This window comes from Cydia amplana, chromosome 20 (genome assembly GCF_948474715.1).
Source record: "Cydia amplana chromosome 20, ilCydAmpl1.1, whole genome shotgun sequence".
NCBI lineage: Eukaryota > Metazoa > Arthropoda > Insecta > Lepidoptera > Tortricidae > Cydia > Cydia amplana.
Window position 1 is genome coordinate 1,348,955 of NC_086088.1, and position 26,989 is coordinate 1,375,943.

General features: G+C 38.3%; 1 protein-coding gene across 1 annotated transcript; it reads left to right on the top strand.

Moving 5' to 3' along the window:
* LOC134657547 (sodium-coupled monocarboxylate transporter 1) lies at positions 1–25,285 on the top strand. The gene is made up of 12 exons (XM_063513123.1): positions 1–145; positions 13,271–13,485; positions 17,679–17,821; positions 18,976–19,178; positions 20,373–20,504; positions 21,191–21,390; positions 22,159–22,318; positions 22,680–22,810; positions 22,948–23,198; positions 23,480–23,613; positions 24,212–24,387; positions 24,918–25,285. Exons 2-12 carry the CDS (start codon positions 13,275–13,277, stop codon positions 25,283–25,285), a joined length of 2,109 nt encoding a protein of 702 aa, XP_063369193.1. The 5' UTR covers positions 1–145; positions 13,271–13,274.
* The last annotated feature ends 1,704 nt before the right edge of the window (positions 25,286–26,989 follow it).

Below are 26,989 nucleotides of genomic sequence, written 5' to 3' on the forward strand. Positions count from 1 at the left end.
CGCATATACAGCGTCAATCGTTTGAAAACAGTCTACGCCACCGCGCCGTTTCGGTCGCACGTACCACGCATACATTGATCTCGTAACCCGGTAGTGCATTATACTTTGGGACCAAAGCCAATATCAAACTATATTTGGAACACACGTGAGTCTAAAGAGCTAACTAGTTATGGTGATATAGTGGATGTTTTGTTTAAGAACAATTGTGTTTTGACTTGTGCGTGTTTTGTCTGGGCTGATGGGAAAAAGTAAAGTTTACATGACATAATATAAACACGCTATTCAGGTCAAAGTAAAGCGTATACCTACAAGTCTTTTCGCTGTGCAATCTCTTCTAGACAACTTTTGGAAGGAACTATTGCAAAAAATAAAGCTACAATAATATTGCGATGTTATTGTAATTTTTAGGGTTCCGTAGCCAAATGGCAAAAAACGGAACCCTTATAGATTCGTCATGTCTGTCTGTCTGTCCGTATGTCTGTCCGTCCGTATGTCACAGCCACTTTTCTCCGAAACTATAAGAACTATACTGTTGAAACTTGGTAAGTAGATGTATTCTGTGAACCGCATTAAGATTTTCACACAAAAATAGAAAAAAAACAATAAATTTTTGGGGTTCCCCATACTTCGAAACTCATCTTCTGAAACTCAAAAATTTTTTTTTCATCAAACCGTACGTGTGGGGTATCTATGGATAGGTCTTCAAAAATGATATTGAGGTTTCTAATATCATTTTTTTCTAAACTGAATAGTTTGCGCGAGAGACACTTCCAAAGTGGTAAAATGTGTGTCCCCCTCCCCTGTAACTTCTAAAATAAGAGAATGATAAAACTAAAAAAAATATATGATGTACATTACCATGTAAACTTCCACCGAAAATTGGTTTGAACGAGATCTAGTAAGTAGTTTTTTTTTATACGTCTTAAATCGCCTAAATACGGAACCCTTCATGGGCGAGTCCGACTCGCACTTGGCCGCTTTTTTTTTATGTTCAATAATAATGAATTGCACTATTTAACAAAATTAAAATGAGGTATTATCACTAAAGAATAATTTCTATATTAACCGAAGGAAGGACTTCATTAGTTTACATAGTTTATATATATGTATTAGTAAAGTCATACATATTATCGTATATACGATTGAAAAAATTGGTATATTTTCGCTGACCATTTTTTACGAATATGTTTTGGGGATACTTTTTTACAGAACAGATTGATTGGGTAATGAGAATTAGAGATATATTTAATTTTGAAAAATGATGTAGATGTAATCTAAACAAATATAATAATAATTTGCATATTATGCTAAAATGTATGAGACCATTTACGTTGTAAAGCACATAAAAAATTAAAATGCATACGCTAATGTATTACAGAAAATTCATCATATTCAATAAAATAAAATAAAAATATTTTGACATTCCTACTCTCGTTTGCCAATTCCAAAAACCAATATTTTCATTTATTATGTTCAAAACTACGTAATTAATCATTTTTATGCAAATATGCGTGTTTTATGGTGTTGTGACAATAAAAGAAAAGAAATTGCAATAAATTATGCATTCACACTTGAAAAATAAATCAGAACAGTCATAATTCACGTTTTATGTTAACAGTTGTTTAATACATACCTAATTATAGTTACATAACAACTTCGGAAAAAATTAAATTAGTTAAAATTATTCTGATTTGTGTCTTTAAGTAGTTTTTAGTAGTTTACTTCGTCACACATATATTAATTATACCTAAATTAAAATAGATGTCATATTAAAAGAAAAAATGAACAAGCCCTCCGTCCGAGCGTCTTCATCTTACGTAAACTAAAAATGTTGAACAATACCATAATTTTGCGTTATATTAACACAAGCGACCCACCCCGACTTTGCACGGGTTACACAAAACCTTAACAAATGATACACCTAAACCTTCCTCAAGAATGACTCTATCGTATATTTAACTATTTAATTTATCTAATGTATATTTGTGCAAGTATAGTATCATAGTAGTCTCGACTTGTGTCTGTTTTCATATCCACTATTTACAATCCTGCACCAAACAAACTGTCACTGTTTAGCCCAATGGTTGACTGGTATAGAATGCCTCAAGGCGTTATGTCCGCCATTTGTACTCTTTTTGTGTAAATTTGTGCAATAAAGTTTAAATAAATAAATATCGATAAGTGAAAACCGCATGAAGTAGTTTTTAACTTTATCGTGAACATACATCATTCATACATACAGACAGACACGTCGGGGACTTACTGCCCGATTTGAACTTCAAGGTACGTCGTCGTCAATTAATAGATCTAGAAACGATATGGATTAGATGTTTCAGTGTCAAAAGTGACGTTTTTGTTTGAAGAAACGTCACATTTGACACTGACATATCTAATCCATATCGTTTCTAGATCTATTAATTGACGTATCTTAAAGTTCGAATCCAGCCGTTTATTTATAAGGCGTGGTGATCAATCTCTGGGCACCTCACTTGCACCATTATAATAACAACTTTATTTATTTATTTTGCCTTTAGTTGTATGCTATTATTTCATCAACTTCCTGTTAGTAATGAAAAGAAAAATTTCATTGACATTCCATTGCTTTACTTAAACTTATTAAGTTATTATCTACGTTAGATGAGTTTTTCACTCTGGTTTTCTCTGGTTATTGAGTATCGATCATGAAATATAATTGGTTTATAATGAAACATAATCTAATATCTCATTATCGCCATCGGTTAATATAAAAGAATAACAAAAAAAAAACCGGCCAAGTGCGGGTCGGACTCACGCTTGACTGCACATTTCTAATCGGTTTTCCTGTTATCCAGGTAAATAACTATTTTGCCTATTTTTTCAAAATTTTAGACCCAGTAGTTTTGGAGATAAATAGACTGTCACATTGGCTAGGCACCCTGTTCCCAAACTAAGAAACTATTTTTAAACCTGAACTTTGAACGACCTATATTTATTATTATAAACTTAGGGCTCAAACTGTCTAGACAACGTCTAGGAAGGAAACTGCCCTATGAATGAGTCGGGAATCGATCGTGTGACCTTGCCGCAAAGTCATCACAATCTTTCGGTAACTTAGGCTGCCTGGATGACCTAGCTCTGTATTTTGTTTGACGCTGACGGCCTCCTAGCTAGTCTAGTGCCAATCCGGTCAAAAGTTTTCCGTTTATCGCAAACATACATATTATACAAACAGACAAGACGCGGCTGACGACTTTGTTTTATATATCTTTGACGGAAGCTCAGAAGTCCAAACTCGGGGTTTGCCAGAGAGCTATGGAGCGCAGCATATTAGGTGTACAATTAAGGGATCGAGTCCGAAACACCACGCTGCGCTCTAAGACTCGAATAATGTACGTAGCTCGGAAAGCGGCTAAGTTATAATCTTTAATAGAAAAAAACCGACTTCTCTAACTACTAGCCTAACCCACTTAACGGTGCTTATACTTTATTTGGTAATATGTATACATTTTATGGTAATCATAGTGGTTGATTTAGTTTAGGTATCATAGTGGTTTTCCGGGTCAAGGTCCGGGTCTGGGTCCGAGTCCGAGTATGGGTCCGAGTCCGGAGTCCGGGGCCCAATCCAAGTCTAAATCGAAATTGAAAATCACAAAACGTGTACTATGCGTCGTTGAGGAGTTCTGTTCTGATCATCATCAGCAGTTCCACTTCATCAAATGCCACAGTTTTTAATGTAAATGCTTGATTTTCTGATGAAAATATATAAAATTCTATACGGATGCCTTTAAGATTTGAGAAGTTCCCTCGATTCCTCATGGATACCATGTTCAGGACTTGAGATTGACATAAATGTGCCTAAAAACCTAACTTGCTTAACAAACATAACGAAAAGGACAAATCGCCAAATGCGAGCTATGCGTCGTTGAAGAGTTCCGTTATGATCATCATCAGCAGTTCCACTTCATCAAATGCGACAGTTTTTAATGAAAATGCTCGATTTTCTGATGAAAATACAAAAATCTCTATACGCATGCCTTTAAGATTGGAGGAGTTCCCTCGATTCCTCGTGGATCCCATCATCAGAACTCGAGCTTGACAAAATTGTGGCTTAAAAACTTAACTTGCTTAACAAACATAACGAAGAGGACAAATCGCCAAACGTGAACTATGCGTCGTTGAAGAGTTCTGTTCTGATCATCATCAGCAGTTCCACTTCATCAAATGTCACTTTTTTTATGTATATGCTTGATTTGTTGATGAAAATACAAAAATCTCTATACGCATGCCTTTAAGATTTGAGGAGTTCCCTCGATTACTCATGGATCCCATCATCAGCACTCGAGCTTGACAAAAATGTAGCTTAAAAACTTAACTTGCTTAACAAACATAACGAAGAGGACAAATCGTCAGACGTGTGCTATGCATCGTTGAAGAGTTCCGTTCTGATCATCATCAGCAGTTCCACTTCATCAAATGTCACTTTTTTGAATGTATATGCTTGATTTGTTAATAAAAATACAAAAATCACTATATGTGTGCCTTTAAGATTTGAGGAGTTCCCTCGATTCCTCATGGATCCCATCATCAGAACTGGGTTTTGACAAAAACGGGACCAATCTGTATGCATATACATACAATCAAAAAAATAATTTTCAAAATCGGTCCAGTAATGACGGAGATATGGAGTAACAAACATAAAAAAAAATAAAAAAAATAAAAAAATAAATAAAAAAATAAAAAAAAACATACAACCGAATTGATAACCTCCTCCTTTTAGATTTGGAAGTCGGTTAAAAATGGGACTGGGCTGGTCATGTCTGCCGAATGCCGGACGACTTGTGGCCCAAGTTAACCACAGAGTGGGAGCCCCACGAGTCTAACCGGGGACCCGGCAGGCCTCGTCGGCGATGGCGGGATAACTTGGACTCCTTCTTGAGAAGCTGGCCAGATATTGCACTAAATAGAGACGAGTGGAGGAAGAGGGGGGAGGCCTTTGCCCAGCAGTGGGACACAGTGGGCTCTGAATAATAATAATAAATGTATATTTAAGGTGATCACACACAGCCTACTGTGTCCGTTTCTGTCCCCATTTTGCTATTTAAAAGTCATGCAAGAGTGACATGATGTTTATCAAAATTGACTCCATACGGCAACTCATGTTATTATTATGAATGGCCAGTAAGCGTAAAATCCATTTAGATTTCAGCCTGATACCGTGAATCCCGGAGCCACGGTTGGCCTGAAAACGTGATACGAGTATTTCCAGGCGTGTCTCACTCCGCGATTTCGTCGCTTTGCTACAGGTAGCTAAAAGTACATCCGTTCGGCCCGAATTTTGGGGAAAGCCATAAGCCGCGCGTGGCGCTGTCGCCACCTAGCGGCCATATCTGTGCTGATCGTAACAGATGCGTTTTGTTAGAGAGTGAGTCTGTACTTAGTACTATTATTTATTCTGTAGTATTACTTACTAACTACGTTAGTATTATACAGCTGATAACGAAAACTGTGGTCAACGTGGGATTGAATCCAGAATACATTTTTGGATTGTCGATGTGACAGACCGTCAGTAATTTACAGCTTATCAAGTTATCACTGTCACTGCATCGTGACGTGCCAACATGTCACTAGTCACTAACGACATCTAATACAGGATGTTTCCTGTAACAGGAGAAATAAATTAAACTAAAGGCTGTACTCCTCAAACTGACCAACATTTGCAAAGTTTTTATTTATTAACAATAATTGCTTACGCCAATGTTATTTTTAGGGTTTATTTCAAAGGCTTAGGCTGTTTACGTGCCGAATTACACTTGTTTATTTTTTTTCATTTATCATGCTCTGAAATGAAGAAGAAAAGAGGGTAATTGTTGTTGTAAAAGGTGTGCTGAAAATGATACGTTTCTGCACTAGAGCATTTTACGTTCCAAGTACGATTACTTAGACTTTTTTTACGATAAGCAACTGAAATTTGGGTTTAAATGGATTTATTATACAATTTCCATTCTGATATTTAACACTCCATAAATAACGATACATTTGCCTAAATTGTTAAGTACTTGATTGTACTCTAAAATTGTATACTTAGTCATGATTAAAAAAACACATGCATTTTACTTTCCTCGTATTCGAAATGAAAAGAAGAGTGTTTAAGGCCAAGCGCGCACCACGATTTTAAATTTTGCGACGCGATTTTAAAATCGCGCTGTAATATATATTTTCTTGTCGCATGTGCGCGCACTGGCATATAAACACATACGTTGCATTTCTGCGACAAAATAATCGCGCACCAAAAAATCGTGGTGCGTTCTTGGCCTAACTCGGATGATAGGCATCATTTGCAGCCTCGGACTATTGGCGCGCACTGCGTTCGAGCACCAAACAACCTCGACAGAAATGAGTTCCTTTCACCCCTTGGTTAACAATCTACTATTAAATCCTATGGTGCTAGTGCTAGGTGAAAAAAAAGCGCTTGTGGCCTAGCGGTAAGAGCGTGCGACTTGCAATCCGGAGGTCGCAGGTTCAAACCCCGGCTCGTACCAATGAGTTTTTCAGAACTTATGTAGGTACGAAATATCATTTGATATTTACCAGTCGCTTTCGGTGAAGGAAAACATCGTGAGGAAACCGGACTAATCCCAATAAGGCCTAGTTTACCCTCTGGGTTGGAAGGTCAGATGGCAGTCGCTTTCGTAAAAACTAGTGCCTACGCCAATTCCTGGGATTAGTTGCCAAGCGGACCCCAGGCCCATGAGCCGTGGCAAAATGCCGGGACAAACGCGAGGATGATGATGATGTGCTAGTGCTAGGTGGTATTATGAAATAAACTGTACACGTATGTACATTTACGTGTATTAGAGATGAATAAGAATAACATCACAACATTTAATATCTCGTCATAAATATCTTCCGTACTACTTGGACACGACGGTCGAAACTAGTGCCAAACTCGTCTTCAGCCGAGTCTAGACAATCTAAACATACATAATAAGACTAAATATCTTAGGAAAAATATTTTCAACTCTATTTATAAACAATATTAAGTTAAAAGTTCAACAACAAACATTGTAGATAGCTCTTTTTTGTTTAGACCAGATTAAAAATGAACTTTACGTAGTAGTATATAAGGTTTAGAATGAAATGTAATACTTAGCTGCAGCAAAGTCAAGGCCAGGATTTGTAGTAAAATAAACTGGTCCTTGACCTTTAGTCATGTGGGTAAGAGGCCGATTCTGCTATAACGATTTGATATAGATTTTATTGAATTTGATGCAACCTTGGGCCATCTCACGCGTCCCAATAAGTGAGAGCGAAATGCATTATGCGACAACTCTGACGATCGCTTGCGCTTCGCTATCGAATCGCTTTGTGTCTCTCTGTCGCTCTTCCATATTAGTGCGACAGTGACAGTTGCGTTTCGATCGCTACGGAGCGTAAGCGATTGGCATCTTGGATACGCGTCCATTGCATTTCGTCAAGCGTGGCTCACTCGGCGATTTCGTGGCGTCGCTACAAGTACCTAAAGTGTCATTTTATGGAACTTGCTAACTATGTAAACCAAAGTCACTAGTAAATTGACATTTAGGGGCAATTTTAATATAGCGGTTTTTTTACATACAAGCAAGTTCTATAGAATTACACTTTACAAATACATGCGGCTCACACAAATTTTGATGTCTAGCCATATAGTAGTTGCCGCGCACCGCGCACCGCTATGGAACAGACGCCTGCTCGCGCTTGCGCCACCTAGCGGTCATATTTTATTTTTATTTTATTTTACTTTATTAGGTACACTAAACAGACATCGTACAATATCATGGGTAATACAATTGTACATTATGGCTTAAATCTAGCACGAGATCCAAAACAAGTGTACACAGCATGTTTTACAATTTAGCGGAAATATTACAAACTAATTAACACCATATTATAGCTACAGTGAAAAATATCAGAGAAGAAAAAACTATCTAAACATTACAATATAACGAGTAACGAACTTTACATATAAAAACTATTAAACATCACAGATGAAACAAACTTAGAGGATTAAGGCAGATGTCATCAGTTTAGTGGGAGAAGAGGAGAAGAGGACGCCAGCCAAGCACTTCCTAAACCTAGCGATGTGAGGGTCAAAAATATCAATGCCCCTACCGCGATGATCACCGGCTGTTAAATCGTTATATTGGCGGCACATTCTTGTAATTGGATTATAGAAGGAAGTGTTGTTTTTGTACACTCTAAGTGCAAAAAGTTTAGTGTTACGACCTCTAAATCTAGGTGTGTTAAAGGTAATGGATGATAATAGTGCAGCAGAGTCAATTTTTGAGTGTATAATTTTATATAAATTCAAAAAGTCATACATCTTACGACGAGCTTCTAGTGTGGGGATATTGAACTTGATTAGTCGACTAGTATACGATCTGTATGTACGTCCCAGTTTAAATCTAAACGCAAGAACTTTCAAAAATTGCTTCTGTACCGCTTCTATAGCGGAGCTGTGTACAGAGTAATGCGGGGTCCATATAGGGGAACCATACTCCAGTACACTCCTCACCAAGCTGAAGAACAATACAAGCATACTATCTGGGTTCCTAAAGCCCTTGGTTGTTCTGCAGATAAAACCCAACAATTGCCTGCCCCTACTAGCTATATAATCATAGTGTGGACGAAAACTTAGTTGATCATCAAACAGTATTCCAAGATCCTTGACGACTGATTTCCTGTCGAGACTCTGTCCCGATAGCTCATAGTCATAAATGAGTTTACACTTCTTATTCGAGAATGAGATTACATGACATTTGCTAACATTTAGATACATATGATTTCGATGACACCAGTCTGATATCTGTGTAAGATCTTTTTGTAGCATTAAGCAGTCGCTCGTATCATTAATAGATTTAAAAATTTTAAGATCGTCTGCATACAGTAAGCAGGGGCAACTTAAACAATCAGCAAGATCGTTTATAAATAGGACAAACAACAACGGGCCCAGGTGAGACCCTTGAGGGACACCCGAAGTTATGGGGAGCTCAGGAGAAAAGAACCCGTTGATGGCGACTAGCTGACTTCTGTTTTGAAGGTAAGAATGGACCCAGCGAAGAAGGCTACCATGAATGCCATAATAGGCCTCAATCTTGTGACAGAGAATATTATGATCCACCTTATCAAACGCCTTCGAAAAGTCTGTGTATATGGAGTCTACCTGACCTCGCGTTGCGAAAACGTTGCACAAATAGTGCTTATAGTGCATATCTGTCGTTAGACGCGTTTTGTTAGAGAGTGAATCTTCTGTACCTAGTACTATTATTTATACTGTGATTTCGTCAGCACCAATGAGCGTTAGCTAACGTTGATTGGCGCTAGCGATCAAGGTCATACGACCTTAAAAAAATTAAATCTGAGGAAAAATAGAAAAATTTACCGCTTCGGGTAAGACTCCTTGTGACCTTTTGTAACATTGGTCCAATTGCTTTTAACGACCTGAGCTACCGACGTTTACCAAAAACGTGTGAATTTTTCAATGTGAATCCTTCCTTCTGTTTATACGACTTAGGACGTGTGTTCTAAACGTTTGCAAGTTCGAATTTTGCCCAAAACTATGAATTTAACAATTTTACTTTAATTTAAAAAATTGTAGTATGGCTTACAGATGTATCTGCTTGATAAAAATGATAAAACATGCAAGTAGTATCAAAAAATTGTAAAATCATATCAAGTTGTTTAATTATAATCGGCCGCTAATATTGTACATCATATTATTATGTAACCGATTTAATTTACTAGAAAAACTTGTTCAATTAATGACAGTGTATCAAGACAGTATTTGTATGGAGTATTAAATCAAAGTAGTTTTTTGTGGTTTAGGGTATTTTAAGAACACGTTGGTGACAAATAAGCATACGGCTCGCCTGATGGTAAGTGATCATCAGAGCTATGGACGCCTGCAACTCCAACTAACTGCAGTGTGGATGCACATTGCACTTCATACTAAAAACGTTTTTGACCCAATTGTCACGAAGTTAATAAATGTAAAAAAATATTTCTTCACGTATTTTGCGTCACGTCACGTGTAAATTTTATTCGCTTAACCCCTAGTATAAATTTCAATTTATAGCGTGACGTGACCTACGCGTTAAATCTCATTTTGTACTTATAGGATTTTGAGCTTCTAAAACGACCCGCTTGGCGCGTTGTTCAAAATCCCATACAAAATGAGACATAACGGAAACGCGTAGGCACGTCACGCTATCGAATGAAATTTAGTAAATTTACACTTGTAATATAAAAGAAAATTATACAACAAAATAAACTGAGATTTCCCGCAATTCCATATAAATATTTCTACAATTACCGTAATGGCGTGTAGCGTTTAAAATAACAAATAAAGCAATTTTGTGTAATTTGCTACGTAAGTTACTGTGACATTGCTAATGGCAGTGACAGACTAGATTATATCGGACACCTTATTACGAATGATGGCTGTCATGTGTGTGTATGACGTCACATTTTCATATGTCACCCACAATCTTTATACTATAAACAGAAGTATGGCGAATTGGAAATATATATCTGTATTATTTATATAAGCCCAGAGTGTCCCACTACTGGGCAAAGGCCTCGGATCCTCTCTTTCCATGTATCCCGGTATTGACCCGTCTCCCACCAGTTTCTGTCAGAGGCGTCGAGTTGCCTGTTGAAAGAAAAGTACAGTCAGCGATAAAAGCTTATATAAAAATGATTTTGTTTATCCTAACTACTTTTTTCCTAAACATCCAAGCTGCCAATTAGAAGGTTTGTTAGAACTTTTTTTCCTAACAATAAGGTAGTTGTTAGTAAAGTTAATTTTTCCCGACAAATCAACTTGCTCGTTAAAGGGGTTAGATTGCATGTTTTGACCGCATTAGAAAAGATAAAAAAAAACTATCGCTTCGTCATATTATTTATTTGGAGATTAGGTAGTAAAGTGGATTTATACTGTATTGTATTATTTCAAAGAAACTTACACGGTATTGAACACAATTTTCCGATAATCTAGAGTCCATCTGAGCAACTTTGTACAAACTTAAATGGAACAAAGTGAGGAGGTGTCATTATTAACGTGATATTTTCTTAGAAATTTTACATTAGTGAAAGTCAAAGTCTTTGTTCTTGAATTTAGGCATTAATTACAAGGTACCGTAAAACGGGGTGAGTAGGTTTCGCGGGGAGAGGTGGGTTATGAATGAGGAGAGAAGGTTTGAGAGGGAGGTGAGAAGGGATTTTAAGGCTACTGCTACAAAAATAATGTATTCCAATTTAAAATGGAGCTATAGTAATACGCATAATAAAAAAAATCGATCCAACAATCTTCCATAATCACCTTTGTATGAAAACCCCTCTCACCCCAAATACGAGGCACTACGGGGTGAGGTGGGTTTTCCTCTTTATCGTCAAAGTTATGAAATGGAACTACCCAAAATAAAATAAAAACTAAAATACAAACGTCCGGAACACTTATTATATACACCATTCAGTTTTCATATGTAAAAATAAAATGTTATCGAGGTTTGAATTTCAGTTTTGACCCTACTCACCCCATTTTACGGTAGTTATAAATGTAAAAAAACTACCACCGGTTCTACTCCTACACCAAATGCTGTGGTGCTCAGCCCCGAGAAGATATCAATTTTAGACTTATGAACTTAACCCGTCAAACGACCATCATACAACAAATTGATGCAAAGCAATTTCACCCATATTTATCTGTGGTAACACACGTCTGATACTGAGTCGCTACGACCCAAATTGAGTTAGTATCACACGTGTGATACTAGGGCGCTCCGCGGGTTAATGTAAAAAATTCGTAATTAATGATGACATCACCCAACTTTGTTATTACAAATGCCATGTAGAGTTATCTCGGTCCGATTCTAGAAATTAATTTACACGTCCGCTCTTCTCTGACGTCAAAGTCAATTGCCATTTACGGAAATGTCATTTTACATCCAACAGATGACATTTACATAATCTGTACCCACTTGATTCCTACTATTGTGGGAGTATGAATAGGCATTTGTAGACATTTTGAATCTTATCACTAAGGCGTAGGGTTTAAAATTGTAGTTACTCTTGACACGTGCTTGTTTAATTTACGAGTGATAATACTTCTCGGTGTATAGTTAGACACACGTGCTGAAAAAAAAGAAGCAAAAATTTTGAACCAAAAGAGTATAATAAAATATCATACGATTTATGTTTTTCATTAAATTAAAACAAAACACTATGGTCTCTTTATTACTATTGTATCTATTATCTAAACTTACTAATCTACTAGTAAACTGACCTTTGTAATATTATAAGCATAATGTCGAATATTTTTTTCTATCACACTTATAAAGTCATTTATTAGTTATTATTATACGTTTGTGTACGATCGTTCCGTACGCAAAAAAAATAAATAAAATAAAATAAAATAAAAATAGTCTTCATTTTCTTCTATATTGACATTATAGAAAATTATTTTTACACTATTTTAAAAACATTATTTCGATTTTTAATGACCTATTAGAAGAGTTAAGAGCTTATAAAATTGGTATAAAACAGACAGACAGACAGACATGACGAATCCATAAGGGTTCCGTTTTTTGCCATTTGGCTACGGAACCCTAAAAACCAACGGACTATGGCTAATAAATTGTCGGTATCTGTCCGTCTGTCACCATCAGGCCGTTTCTCATGAACCGTGATAGCTATATAGGCTGTTGAAATTATCACAGATGATGTATTTCTGTTGCCGCTACCTATAACAAAAAATACTAAAAAAAATACGGAACCCTCGGTGGGCGAGTCCGACTCGCACTTGATCGGTTTTTATATAACAATATTTTCCATAATATCAATATTCAGAGAAGAAAATGTGAACTTTGTCTGTATGTGGAAAATCCATCGTCCCCTTTGTTACCTGTACCACTACCACCAGTTTGGCACTGACATAAAAGTCATCGAGGACGTAATTTACTTTCTATGAATCTCGCTCGTACTCGCATATTAGTGCAAGCGAGATGTATAGAAGTAAATTATTACGTTCTCGAAAGCGTTTATGCGGTTTATGTCAGTTTTGACACTGACAATGACTCATGGTACGGGCTCTGGCAAACACATGTTTGTTTACATTAAGTAACTACAAATACACAATTGTTTTATTGTTTTTAAAATTAATATAAGTAATTTATTCAGCATATTTCGTTAATGGTATATACAGTCCTTAAAAAATTAAAAATATCTAAATTAACTAATATTTAATTCTTCCTTCCAGAATTATGGCGACAGGCTGGCTGGCATGGGAATGCGTAGTGTTCGGCCTGTTCGTGTGTGCGACGTCGTTCGTGCCGCTGTGGCGCGCGCGCGCGCGCGGCGCCCGCGCAGCGGGTAGCGCGAAGCGCGCGTACATATTCGCGGGCGGCGGGGTCAGCACGCTCGCTATGGTGCTGTCTGTAGCTAGAGGCACGCTTGGGGTTAGAAGCATTTTGGGTAAGATATTTCATAATGGTATTTCATAATGGTAATTCGGCTTTAGAATAGCGCCGACCCTCACATAGGATAAGTGTAAGGCCTGAGTGAACGATCGAAGCGAAGCGTTCGGCTGGGCGTGCAGCGTGGCGTCGGGCTCACAGGTGATTTGAGCAGCGTGCACTAAGGCCGCTCCTATACGATTGCATTTGTTTAACATGCACGCCGCACGCCCCGCCCCGCTGCACGCCCAAGTCGCTCGAGCGTCTACCCAGGCCTTTCACTAAGGGTGTCGTACGCGGCGACCAAGTCCACAAACGAAGCAAGAAGCTATTTCGTTACAGGGGAGATGGTCCTCTTAGCATCGGTTTGCAATCCATTTAGGAGAAGGATACTCCAAAATAAAACCCGGAATGGAGTATCCGTGAGGCGCGAGTAGTCCCCAGGCCGGGATAACGCGGATATGAGCCGTGGTAAAATGCCGGGATAACGCGAGGAAGATGATGATGATGATGTGTAGCGAAGAGAACTACGCTCCTAAATTGCATTGTGACCCAACCCAACTTATACATATGTATGCAAATTTTCGGCTTCATTGGAAACCGGGAAGTAGGTTAAATTTTACTTGCAAGATTTGATTACAGAAAACGGGACAGGTGAAAGTAAACCTCCTGTCTCCATCATCAGATCAGCCTCACTGGTATCATTATGTGCAATAAATGTATTGAGTACCATAATATTACATTGTCACCCAGTTTACACATATTGTAGGTCCCTATGCAAGTTTTAAGATTTAATGGAAACCGGGAAGTGGGTCAAATTTAACTTGCAAGATTTGATTACAGACCAGGACAGGTGAAACTAAATAAAAGCTTGTATAAATATACCTAAGTGTGAGGCCTGAGTGGACGCTCGAAGCGGAGCGTTCGGCGGGGCGTGCAGCGAGCGTGGCGTCGAGCTCCCAAGTGATTTGAGCAGCGTGCACTAAGGCCGCTCCTATACGTTTGCATTTGTTTAACATGCACGCCGCACGCCCCGCCCCGCTGCACGCCCAACTCGAGCGTCCACTCAGGCCTTACACTAAAAAAAAATTCTGCACATATCTTTGTAAATGAAGGCATGGTCTTGCTTATTCACCTGTATACACTAATGTTCTGTTATCAAGACAAGGCAAACGTCACAGTTCGCAGATAACATGCGAAATGAGAATTTAAATGTGAATTAAATGTTAAATAGTCCTTATGTGTGTTATCAGGCTAAGGAAACAGCGAAGAAACTCTGTTTGATCTAGAATTAACGCACATGACTACATGCTAATACTAGGCAATACTTTTATGAGCAGCCGGATCTCCTGATGGTAAGCGATTATCGCCGCCCATAGACACCCGTAACACCAGAGGGGTTGTAAGTGCGTTGCCGGAATTTAAGATGGGAGTTGATTGATATTGTTTGAAGTGTAATATTGATAGCTTTATATAGATAGATGGAAGCCATTAAGTTTTTCGGAACTTAAACGTCGTGATGAAACCGAATCCTAATATGGCCTAGGTTCGCCTCTGGGTTGGAAGGTCAGATAGCAGTCGCTTTCGTAAAAATGATTGCCTACGCCAATTCTTGCGATAAGTTCCCAAGCGGACCCCAGGCTTCCATGAGTCGTGGCTCGTGGCTAAAAATGCCAGGACAACGCAAGTTTTTTAAAATAGTAAAGATATGTGACGTTCCACGACAAAAGGTACCATTGCCCCGACTGAATATTGGAGCGGCGTTAATAATAGCGTAAGCGCCAGCCGCCGTAAGGTACCTTTTGCCGTGGAACGTCACATATATCTTCATTATTTCATATCTAGTGAATCTCTAATTCATTTCCCGAATCGCGCCGTTAGTAGAGGATTAGAAACCTGTGAAATCCCACATAGCCGGCCACGTGATCTTGAATACACCATGTTTACAAGACACACGAACCGTACCGTACTATACTCGTAGTCGATCAATCAATTCTTTAATATACCACGTTTTTTTAGCATTAGAAAAGACTACATGATCTTGAATGGTCTTTTTATTGAAAAACGCTTTAAAAAATAGTAACTATTACTTATGCAACCAAAATAACCTTTATAATTGTTATTTATATATAAATATATTTGCTGTGACTTATTTTTCAAAAGTGTTTTTCAATATCACCCTCTTTCACACATCATTTTAATTAGGTTTAGTTACCGTATATTACCTACTTTTTTGTAAGCGTCAAGATACAGGCTTAGCCTAGTTTGGGGCTTACCGGACACCTTTGTGATTGCGTACCCACTTTATTATAAATAAATTATTCTTATTCTTTATTATAAATAAATTATTCTTATTCTTAATAAAGAGGCATGTCAAGATCTCATAGTCTTTACAGCTACACACTTCCACGTTAATTCACAGCATAATAAAGCTACCGAAGTTTGACTTTAAACACCATGAATCCATGAATAAGCAAAAAATACAAAAAATATTCTCGAGACCCCTTTTAAATCCAAATTAAGGAAATTTTGGACATAGTTAGGTGGTTTCAAGGACCTGATTTTGATATGCTTATTATGTTTTTTTCTTGGGACATAAAAAGATTTTCTTGGGGACCCGTAATTGTTTCATAAGTTTAGTGAAGTGAATTGAAGAAAACAGATGTTTATCTTGGAACATACTTCACGCTCAAAGGGCTACCTTTCCTTGTTCGATAGTAAAAATTAAAAATTTACATCTTCAATAATTTGCTGACTATAATAATGTGTCAAAGGTCTGTTTGATTTCAAACATAGAGAGAATCATACTATCTTTGTCTAACACTAGTACTAGCACCCAAAAAAAAAAGGATGAGTATAGTTTTTTTGTTCCTATTTACTGACAAGATTTGGTTGACCCAGTATATATACGTAAATGATACGAACCCCATATAATTTATGACTCTTATCTCTCTTTATCTGCTTATTTTTCTCATCATAAAATCATCGGCATTTTAACTGCTTTTTAATGACCGAATCAAGTGCGCCAAAGAATGTCAATTCGAACGAAATTAATTTTCTGCATACGGATTTAATCTTTCTGGTGTGAGCACTAGAAATACCAATTGCTATGACGACTTTGCGAATATGTTTTACCTATTTTCTTAGAGAAGTCATTTGATAATAAATTAGCTAAGTAAATGTTAATACAAAAAAAAATTACGTATTATTTTTGTATACCTAAACCTAAGAATATTAGTATAAACTAGATTTATCTAGAAGCTTTAGATATGGAGAAATGCGAAAATGAGCTTTTTGTCATACAGAATGAAATGTTTATAATAAAGATTATTACTAACCATAAGCACAGAATAAGTAACAAGTAGTATTATCATACAAAACGGACACGCACCGCCCCGCCCCGACTCGGATTTCCCCGCCCCGCGACTGGCCGCGACATGAATGTGTGCGTAGTCGCTCTACTGAGAGCATGCCAGAAGTCCGTCAGATACACAATGACGCGTGTACAGACGTGTCGCGCACACATATAAACGCAAATCATTTTTGATGTATGGCGTGTCCGCCCTGTGCCATAAGATACCAGTCTTTGTGAATTGTCAATTGTATGTAGTTCTTAATAAGGTCTAAATTCAAGGTTCCGGGGAAAGTCTTATCTAATACCTTTAAACGAGCAATTCTTGTTTATTTATATGTTTATTTATTTATTTAAATAAATAAATAAATATTGGGGGACATCTTACACAGATCAACCTAGCCCCAAACTAAGCTAAGCTTGTACTATGGGTACTAGGCGACGATATAGATACTTATATAGATAAATACATACTTATATACATAGAAAACATTCATGACTCCGGAACAAATATTAGTGTTCATCACACAAATAAATGCCCTTACCGGGATTCGAACCCAGGACCATCGGCTTAGCAGGCAGGGTCCCTACCCACTAGGCCAGACCGGTCGTCATATATTTATATATATATTTCGGGGATCTCGGAAACGGCTCTAACGATTTCGATGAAATTTGCTATATGGGGGTTTTCGGGGGCGAAAAATCGATCTAGCTAGGTCTTATCTCTGGGAAAACGCGCATTTTCGAGTTTTTATATGTTTTCCGAGCGAAGCTCGGTCACCCAGATATTTTCTTTTAACCCACATAATAATAAACGTTCATTTTAATTGTTAAACAACAATTATGTTCCGTTTTTCCAGGTTTTCCATCGGAGCTGGTGTACCGAGGCTCCGCGATGTGGGAGACCCTGTACGGAATGATCCTGGCCTTCCCCATCGTCTGCTGGGTCTTTGTGCCGGTCTACTACAGACTCCAGACCAACTCCGTCTACGAGTACTTAGAGGTGAGTTTCCATCGGAGCTGGTGTACCGAGGCTCCTCAATGTCGCAGACCCTGTACATAGGTACGTAATGATCCTGGCCTGCCTTCCCCCTCGTCTGCTGGGTCTTTGTGCCGGTCTACTACAGACTCCAGACCAACTCCGTCTACGAGTACTTAGAGGTGAGTTTCCATCGGAGCTGGTGTACCGAGGCTCCTCAAGGTGGTAGATCCTGTCCGGGATGATCGTTCCCCCTAGTTTGCTGGGTCTTTCTGCTGGTCTACTACAGACTCCAGACCAACTCCGTCTACGAGTACTTACAGGTGAGTTTCCATCGGAGCTGATGTACCGAGGCTCCTCAATGTGGTAGATCCTGTATGGCATGATCCTTCCCCCTCGTCTGCTGGGTCTTTCTGCTGGTCTACTACAGACTCCAGACCAACTCCGTCTACGAGTACTTAGAGGTTTGTTTCCATCGGAGCTGGTCTACCGAGGCTCCTCAATGTGGTAGATCCTGTACGGGATGATCGTTCCCCCTAGTCTGCTGGGTCTTTCTGCTGGTCTACTACAGACTCCAGACCAACTCCGTCTACAAGTACTTACTGCAACGTCGGCGTGCAGTTCCCATACAAGTTGCAGTCGGGATGCGGTCCGTCTGTACGCGCCCTAAACAAAGATAAACTAGAATATTCGAGTATGTTTTTTACCATTAAGTGGGATATTTTAGACTATAAATGGGTAGTTTTACGGTTTTGATTTACATTGTAATGAGAGCTGCTGTACAAATATTTGCAAGTTATCACCTTGAACAATTTAAGTGCCCAACTGTGCAAATATAAAATTAATTAAATCATTTTATCCTTTGTTTATTTCGGCTTAAAGTCTTTATTCTATAATTTCTGGTTATTCATTTTGACTAATTAATAGACTTTTATAACTGGATTCATAGTCTTAATAGATTTTGTATGTACAGATACATTGCAAACTCCCAGACTTAGACACCCCCACTCCCAGACTTAAGTCCCGTTGTATAATTTAATAATGTGTAAAAATCGTGAAAGTTTAAATCAGTGTCCCAGACTTAGGTACCATAAATTCGATTTGACCAATAAAATACCATAAAGCAATGAAGATTGCAAGTTCTCGCATCATCTAAAGGCTTTTTGTATTACTTCCAGATGCGATTCCACTGCGTCTGGGTCCGCCGAGTGGCCGCAGCCACTTTTCTCGTTCGCCAGCTCTTGATCTTGGCTGTGACAGTATTTACTCCGACGGTTGCCCTTCATGCTGTACTGGCACTGCCTCATTGGGCGTCTGCTGCTGCGCTCACGGCGATTGGGATCGTGTTTAACCTGGTTGGGGGATTATCTGCTGCCATCAAGTGAGTTTGAGCTTTAAGGATTGAGTTAAAGGTTTATTTTTGTTCACGGCTGCTTTTCGTGTTGTATTGGCGTTTCCACATTAGGCATCAGCTGCGGTTGGAATCGTATTTAATCTATTGGTAGGACTCTCGGCTGTTATTAAGTGAGTTTGGGTTTTAAGGCTTATAGTAAGTAAATGTTTAAATTTCATCGTGAAGAGTTTTCATTTCAGCAGTAGCGGTAGCTCAATGATCTTTACATGCAGCGCTCATCGATAAATATTGGAATCGTGTAAATTTGATTTTTATAGATTGTAAATAAGGCTCAGTTTCGAATGGAGGAGGTTTGCTACTTTCCTGATGATGAAAGAAGGCATGTAAAGTTATTATCTGTGAACCATGAATGTTATTTTTTGTCATCGGCTTCTAATATCTCTGCTTAACTTCCTGGCGATGGTTATCTGACCTCTTCTCATGCAGTCCTTTTGTCCAGCGTGGAGGTAATGGCGGCCAAATTAAAAGCAAGGAATATACTATATTAAGTTTAATGTTAAGCAGAAGGCTGGTTGGAAAAAGTGATCGTATATACAGCAATATAGCTATCGTACAGCGCCACACTACTGATTACTTATGAACTATTACATATACTGACATACCTAAACGAAGCTGTTGAGCTCGTATGCTAGTACATAGGAGTATCGGTAGATGTCACCTTATTTACATATAAAATAAATAAAAATAAAATAAATATTATAGGACATTATTACACAAATTGACTAAGTCCCACAGTAAGCTCAAGAAAGCTTGTGTTGTGGGTACTCAGACAACGATATATATAATATACAAATACTTAAATACATAGAAAACAACCATGACTCAGGAACAAATATCTGTGCTCACACAAATAAATGCCCTTACTGGGATTCGAACCCAGGACCGCGGCTTCACAGGCAGGGTCACTACCCACTAGAACTACTACATATTATAGAACTGTGGTGCTGTCTACCGGTGATTTATATCTAATATCTATTAATAAGTTTGAGAGCCCTAACCTAGATGGCGTAGGCAAGTAGGTATTGCATAGCATAATACCTATTTGTCCATTCCCTGATAAGATAGGTCTTAACACCTTTCATTTTTCTTTGGTACTTTCTCTGAAATTCATCCTACATGATTTTTATTACATTCTAAACACGGTTACTTCAATGTTTTCAGGGCCGACGTGATCCAAACCATGACAATGATCTTAGTGAGTGGCGCCTTCATAATCCAAGCGACCATCCGCGCCGGCGGCCCGCAGAAGGTTCTAGAAGAAAATATGGATGGAGGAAGGCTGCAGTTCTTCAAGTTAGTAGCGTCATTATCTAGTTGCTCATTTTGTGTTCATCTAGAGGGACTGTACGTATTTATCTCTCTTTTAAGCTTCAAATACACTCCCTGCTAATATTATAATGCGTGGACACAAAAAAATCTGGGCATGATAGGTAATAAGTACCTACATACAATGGTAAATCATTTAACTAAATGTGCATTTTCAAGCAGTACTTTTTTAAATAAATAATTTGTGGATACCAAAATACATAAGTAAAAATACAAGATATAAGCTCCCATGAGTTGTGGCAAAAAGCCGGGACAAAACGCGAGGAAGATGATAGATATAGGGTTAGTTTACGTGTGACCATCATATTATATTTTACCGTACCTATTTTTACAGAACAATGTTCATTAATTTTATTATGGACGACCGGTCTGGCCTAGTGGGTAGTGACCCTGCCTGTGAAGCCGCGATCCTGGGTTCGAATCCCAGTAAGGGCATTTATTTGTGTGATGTGATGAGCACAGATATTTGTTCCTGAGTCATGGTTGTTTTCTATGTACCTATTTAAGTATTTGTATATTATGTATATCGTTGTCTGAGTACCCATAACACAAGCTTTCTTGACCTTACCGTGGGGCTTAGTCAATTTGTGTAATAATGTCCTATAATATTTATTAAATATTTATTTTATTTTTATTTATTATTCTTTTTTTAGATTCCACTGGGACCCAACCATCCGCGTAGACACCCTCTCCGCTATCGTGGGCCAACTATTCATGTCCCTGTCTATCTATGGGTGCCAACAGACCTTCGTCCAGCGCTACTGTTCCATGAGTAGCGAGGCCCGAGTCCGGAGAACTCTGCTAGCTAATGTGCCGGCTGTGGGGATTCTCTTCAGCTTGTCCTGGGTTGTTGGTAAGTCAACTCTTCATGACCCTCTCTATCTATGGCTGCCAACAGACCTTCGTCCAGCGCTACTGTTCCATAAATAGCGAGACCCGAGTCCGGAGAACTCTGCTAGCTAATGTGCCGGCTGTGGGGATTCTCTTCAGCTTGTCCTGGGTTGTTGGTAAGTCAACTTTTCATGACCCTCTCTATCTATGGCTGCCAACAGACCTTCGTCCAGCGCTACTGTTCCATGAATAGCGAGGCCCGAGTCCGGAGAACTCTGCTAGCTAATGTGCCGGCTGTGGGGATTCTCTTCAGCTTGTCCTGGGTTGTTGGTAAGTCTACATTTTATAACATCGTCTACATTTTATTACATTTTATAACAGCGTAACATCTGCTGTATAAGTTACCCAGACCAAGTAAAGTGTTTCGTTTGATCATTATTTCAAGCAATTGTTAAAATAGATCAAGACCGTTCTGTCATGAGAGCTTCAACAAACGAGAAACCTGTACCTACTGCATTAGTAGACTTTAAATTTAACTGTGCTTTTCCCCGATCCTTAGAAAAAGGTTAGTGCCTTGTGATGGGAAAATTTTCAAGGCCATTCTAAAATAGCTTCGACCTTAGCTGTCATCTAAATTTGTAGTTCTTTCGACACTCGAATTAAAGCCTAGCACTGACTTATTTTGGTCTCTTACCATCCTTCATCCATTCATCCATTTATCTTGCGGGTCGTTTAAATTTATATAAAATTAATTGTTAACAAATCCCATAATATTAATATAACATTCCAGGTATGGTGCTCTATGCTGTCTACAGATACTGCGACCCTCTGATGTCCGGCAGAATCGCGGCTCCGGACGAGGTACTGCCGTTCTACGTGCAGGATCAGTTTGGATTCCTGCCTGGGATGTTGGGGCTGTTCCTGGGAACCTTGTTCAATGGGGCGTTGAGGTAACTTTGGTCGAATCCAGTTTTAATTGTGAATAGTTAGAACCAATTCTGATAAAACCAAGGAAAAGTAAGAATCTGGAACTTCATTCTGAGTGCTGCTTCATCATTTGCAATTTCCAAAACTTATTTGTACCTACGGTGAATCAGGTCCGACGTAGTGAATTCCTTAAATCTTGTCAGAGAGATATCGAACTGTTTCTTCTTTTTTCTGATTCTTTTATAGTTTATTATAGGAATCAATCACAGATTAATCGCAGGATCAAAATAAATTATGATCCCATTAATTGACCCTGCGATCACATTATGTATTGTCAAATGTAAGGGAAGGCTTGTTACTAAAAATCTCTTCACACACTTTCAGCTTCCTGGTATCTAATGTGAACTCTTTGGCAACGGTGACGTGGGAAGACTTCGTGTCTGCTGCACCAGCATTCCAAGGCATCTCTGATAAGCAACAGCTTACTGGGATCAAGATCATTGTAGTCATCTATTGTAAGTCCTTATTAGCAATTATATATACTCATAGACTTCATAGTTCAGTTCAGAGTTCACTCATAGAGTTCAGTCAAATTTAATCGCGAAGTCAAATGTTTATTTAATAAATTTAATTTTTTTTTGCTTCTTTTCAGCCATCATAATCATGTGCCTATCCCTCTGCGTGGGAATGGTAGGCGGCATCATCGAGGGCTCCATGCTCGTCACCTCTGCCACCTCAGGAGCCCTACTCGGGGTATTCATCCTCGCCACACTATGTCCTATCGCCAACGGGAAGGGTGCCTTGTGCGGCATGATTGCAGCACATTTTATTACGACGTGGATGGCTGCTGGGAGATTATTTTATGTGGATACTAGTGTCGCTATGCTGCCGTTGTCTGTTGATGTGAGTATGAGATTAAACCTTAATATTTTATAAGGAAATCATACCATCGCTTTCAGGATTCTTCTGAAAGAAAAGATTTTACAACTGATCTGCTCTACCTAAAGGTTAACTGGTAGAGAATGCCTTATGGCAATAAGGTCGCCTTTTGTACAATGTGTTTACCTATGTGCAATAAATATTAAATAAATAATTAAAAGATAAATGTAACAACGCAAATTAACACCCCGATACCTAAATAAACACAATGATGATGAATGAATAACACAATGATGATGTTGCAGGAGTGTCCCAATGGAACGATGAACGTGTTCCACAAGCCACTGCCAGTCGGAGTGAACCAGACGCTGATGCAGCTGGAACACCTGCTGCAGAACATGAACACGAGTCGCGTGTACGTTCCCCAGGAGTCTGTGATGTAAGTTAAAAACGTTTTTGGCAAAACACAACAAACTTTAATCGCTGACTGTTTTTTTACAGGCAACTAATACTCATCGACCCCAAAGACTAGGGTTTATACGACGGATCTGAAATGTATGGAAAGATCCGCGGATCCAGATCCGGATAATTTCATACATTTCAGATCCAGATTGTAAACCCTACCAAAGACAATTAGTTTGCGTTATTTTATCACAGAGTTCCCATGACCACCTTCTGTCTTCATCATCAGATGAACTCCATGTCATCATAATATTGCATTGTCATCCGATTTACATATTGCAAAATTTCAGCTCAATCGGAAATCGAGAAGTGGGTCAAATCGTGGAACGTCGTTAGATAAAAGATCTTTATTCTTACGTACCTTTATTATCTCATTTTATCAAATTTATCTCCATACAAATTGTGACTTGCCGGCCAGAGTAGAACGATATGGGCTGAGCCGGTGTTGGTTTTTAAAATGGTTCCCTGTTTCCTCTTTTTCTTCATTGCCTGGTTAACTTTCTGTCAAATTTTTCACTCTACTCTTTTCACTGTTGTTGCTTATAAATCTTATCTTATACTTTTATCTTCCCCAGCACCGCGGCTCTCCACCGCATGTACTCCGTGTCCTACATGTGGTACGCCGTTATCGGCACCTTCATCTGCGTCATCATCGGGTGCATCATCGGAGCCATCACCAGCACTGATGCGGATGTCTTCGACGAGCGTCTGTTGCATCCGCTTGTTGCTACCATTAATAATAAGATGCCAGGTATTTAACTATTACTCGATATTTTAAGCAGGCAATGTCCCTATCTGTCGTTATGCCATAGAGATGGACAAACGACGATCATCAGCTGATTAACTTTTATGAATAACGCCGATTGTGTTTAAGAATATAATTTCATTGAGTTATTCTTGTAGTTCTTTCAATTATGTAAAGTAGTCCAAATAGTAACGGATAGGAGGATGATAGTGATATGGATACCTATTAAAGGATGACTCACGTTAGACCAGGCCGGGGCCAGGCCGGAGCTACCGGCGCTTCGTTTTCTAACGAAATCATCACGTGATCACCGGTCATCTGTCATAGAAAAGTAAGCGCCGGAAGCCCCGGTCCCGGCCCGGTCTAACGTGAGTCATCCTTGAAGCGAAAAACAATATGGGATCCCAAATAAATTAAATAGAAAATGATAAATATTCTAAAGCGAATTTTATTCACAGGAGTAGTAAAAATAGGAATGTCTTATTGGAGACATTAAGCGTTATTTAACACTATTCATTCACTTTTACATTTTTCAGGAAAAAAACGCACCTACAGCAAAGAGATAGCCAAAACTCCCGAAAAGGACTCCAGTGAAAAAACTGACGTCACACTAGCTGAAGATTTAAAAGAAACAAGCCCCACCAAGATCCCTAGCCCTGCTGTAAAACGAATAGAAAAAGAACAGCCAAGTCCAATTTCTGCAACGAGTACTAGTAAAGATGCGCCAACAGTAGATATTAAAAGTGCGTTTTTAAGTACAGCTAAGATTGCTATAACCGCTGTAAAAACACAGGCAACGGAAGAGCCAAGTGCGGGTGTTTTCGCAACGACGAGTAGCAGACATTTTGATGCATATGATAGCAATGTACGAGGATCACCACTGCCGGTTAGGACACGGTTGTGATAAGTGATAACGATTATTAAGACTTGTGATATAATTTTATTGTTATATGACACAGGGAATATATATATAACTGAGGAGAGAAAAGGAAATGTTAATGATAGTAATTTTGAAATGTCTGATTTGGAGACAAACGTTTTTAAGAACTAATGAAACAGCTAGATTTTAACTTGGTTTCTCAGAAATCGTTTCTATTAACGCAAACTTAAGTAGCTACCGTAAAAGTGTAAAACTTTGCCTTTTGACATAACTTTGCCCACCGCGTCACAATTCAGTAAAAGCGAAATAACTTAAAAGTAGTTACAGATACACTTTCTGAAGAAAAATACACTCTTTAACTACTTTTAAGTTATTTCGCTTTTACTTCACTGTGACGCGGTGAGCAAAGTAAGATATTCCTATAATAAAGTCAATAAAACAGAAATAGAGATGTAAATAAATGAGGAAATGGTCTCCAATCAGCAATGGAACTGCAAATAAAAGTCACTGTTGTTTATAGGTGCTCGTCATTTGCAAAAACTACATAATTCTGCTTATTCAGTCGGGGTAAGTGCGTCCATACAAGCAAACTGCGCCTTACATACAACAGAAAATAAAGAGGTACTTAAGAGGAAGGAACTTGAAGAAAGGGAGTGTTTCACCATCTGTTGCAGCTAGGTTAGGCGCATTTGTCCCTATAGGCGTGTTTACCCCGACTTATAAAGGTGACATTCGGATGTAGTAGCGTAAAGGCACCATTACTGCCTTGATAAAAGTAGCTTTAGTAAGAGTGACAAATTAAACATTGTAATCTCTGCAGTAACGCATCAACGACTGTTACTCATTTTACCCAGAAAATTGGCAGTGACAGCGCTGTAACTGTAGAGTCGGATTAGCAACAATAATGTTGCTGCAGTCATCATATGAATGACATTTTTATTCAGCTTAGAATTTAATATAACATAAAATAAAAGACATAAAACGGGCTGTGGCCTATATTTATAAGATCATTCTCAGTATTAGTTAGTTTAGTGCGCGTTAGTTAACTATTAATTATAAGAACTCAATTAAGGACAATGTGGCTAATTCCGTCAAAGGGCCTATTCCGGTACTAGCATTTTTCTCGAACAGCGAACAAAATTGATAATTTCATCGATAAAGCAGCGATTGCTTTTAGTTTCAGCAATCAAAGAAATATACACGCTCGTGGACGGAATAGTCCCTATGACGGAATTAGCAACATTAACCTAAGTGTATGTTTGACTGAGTGCCAATATTTTTGTAATAATTATTAAGATATATTATAATGTGATAATGAAGTGCAATAAATATTTTTGATTATTTTAGTTGGTTTTAATATAATATCTTATATAAGTAGAAAGGTCAATACTAATAACAATTCATATTTGGCTAGATTCTACAACCATTGAAAGTTTTATATTAAAAATTAACACTTAACACGTTTCAGGAGAGAATCAGACATTAATACTATACTTTTATAAGGTGGTTCGAAATTGTAACCGTCTGATTAAGAAAATGTCAGAATAATTCAGAATAATTTTATTGTCAGATTAAGTATTGTCACAATTATAGCATCAAAGTAGACCAAATTAACCAAATCCGCAATCTACTTAACGATTTTTTATACCTACCAATGGACCAACATCTTTAGTCGTCTATGTCATAAGAATAAGTGGTTATAGTTTCATAGCTCCTATCTACCTTTGC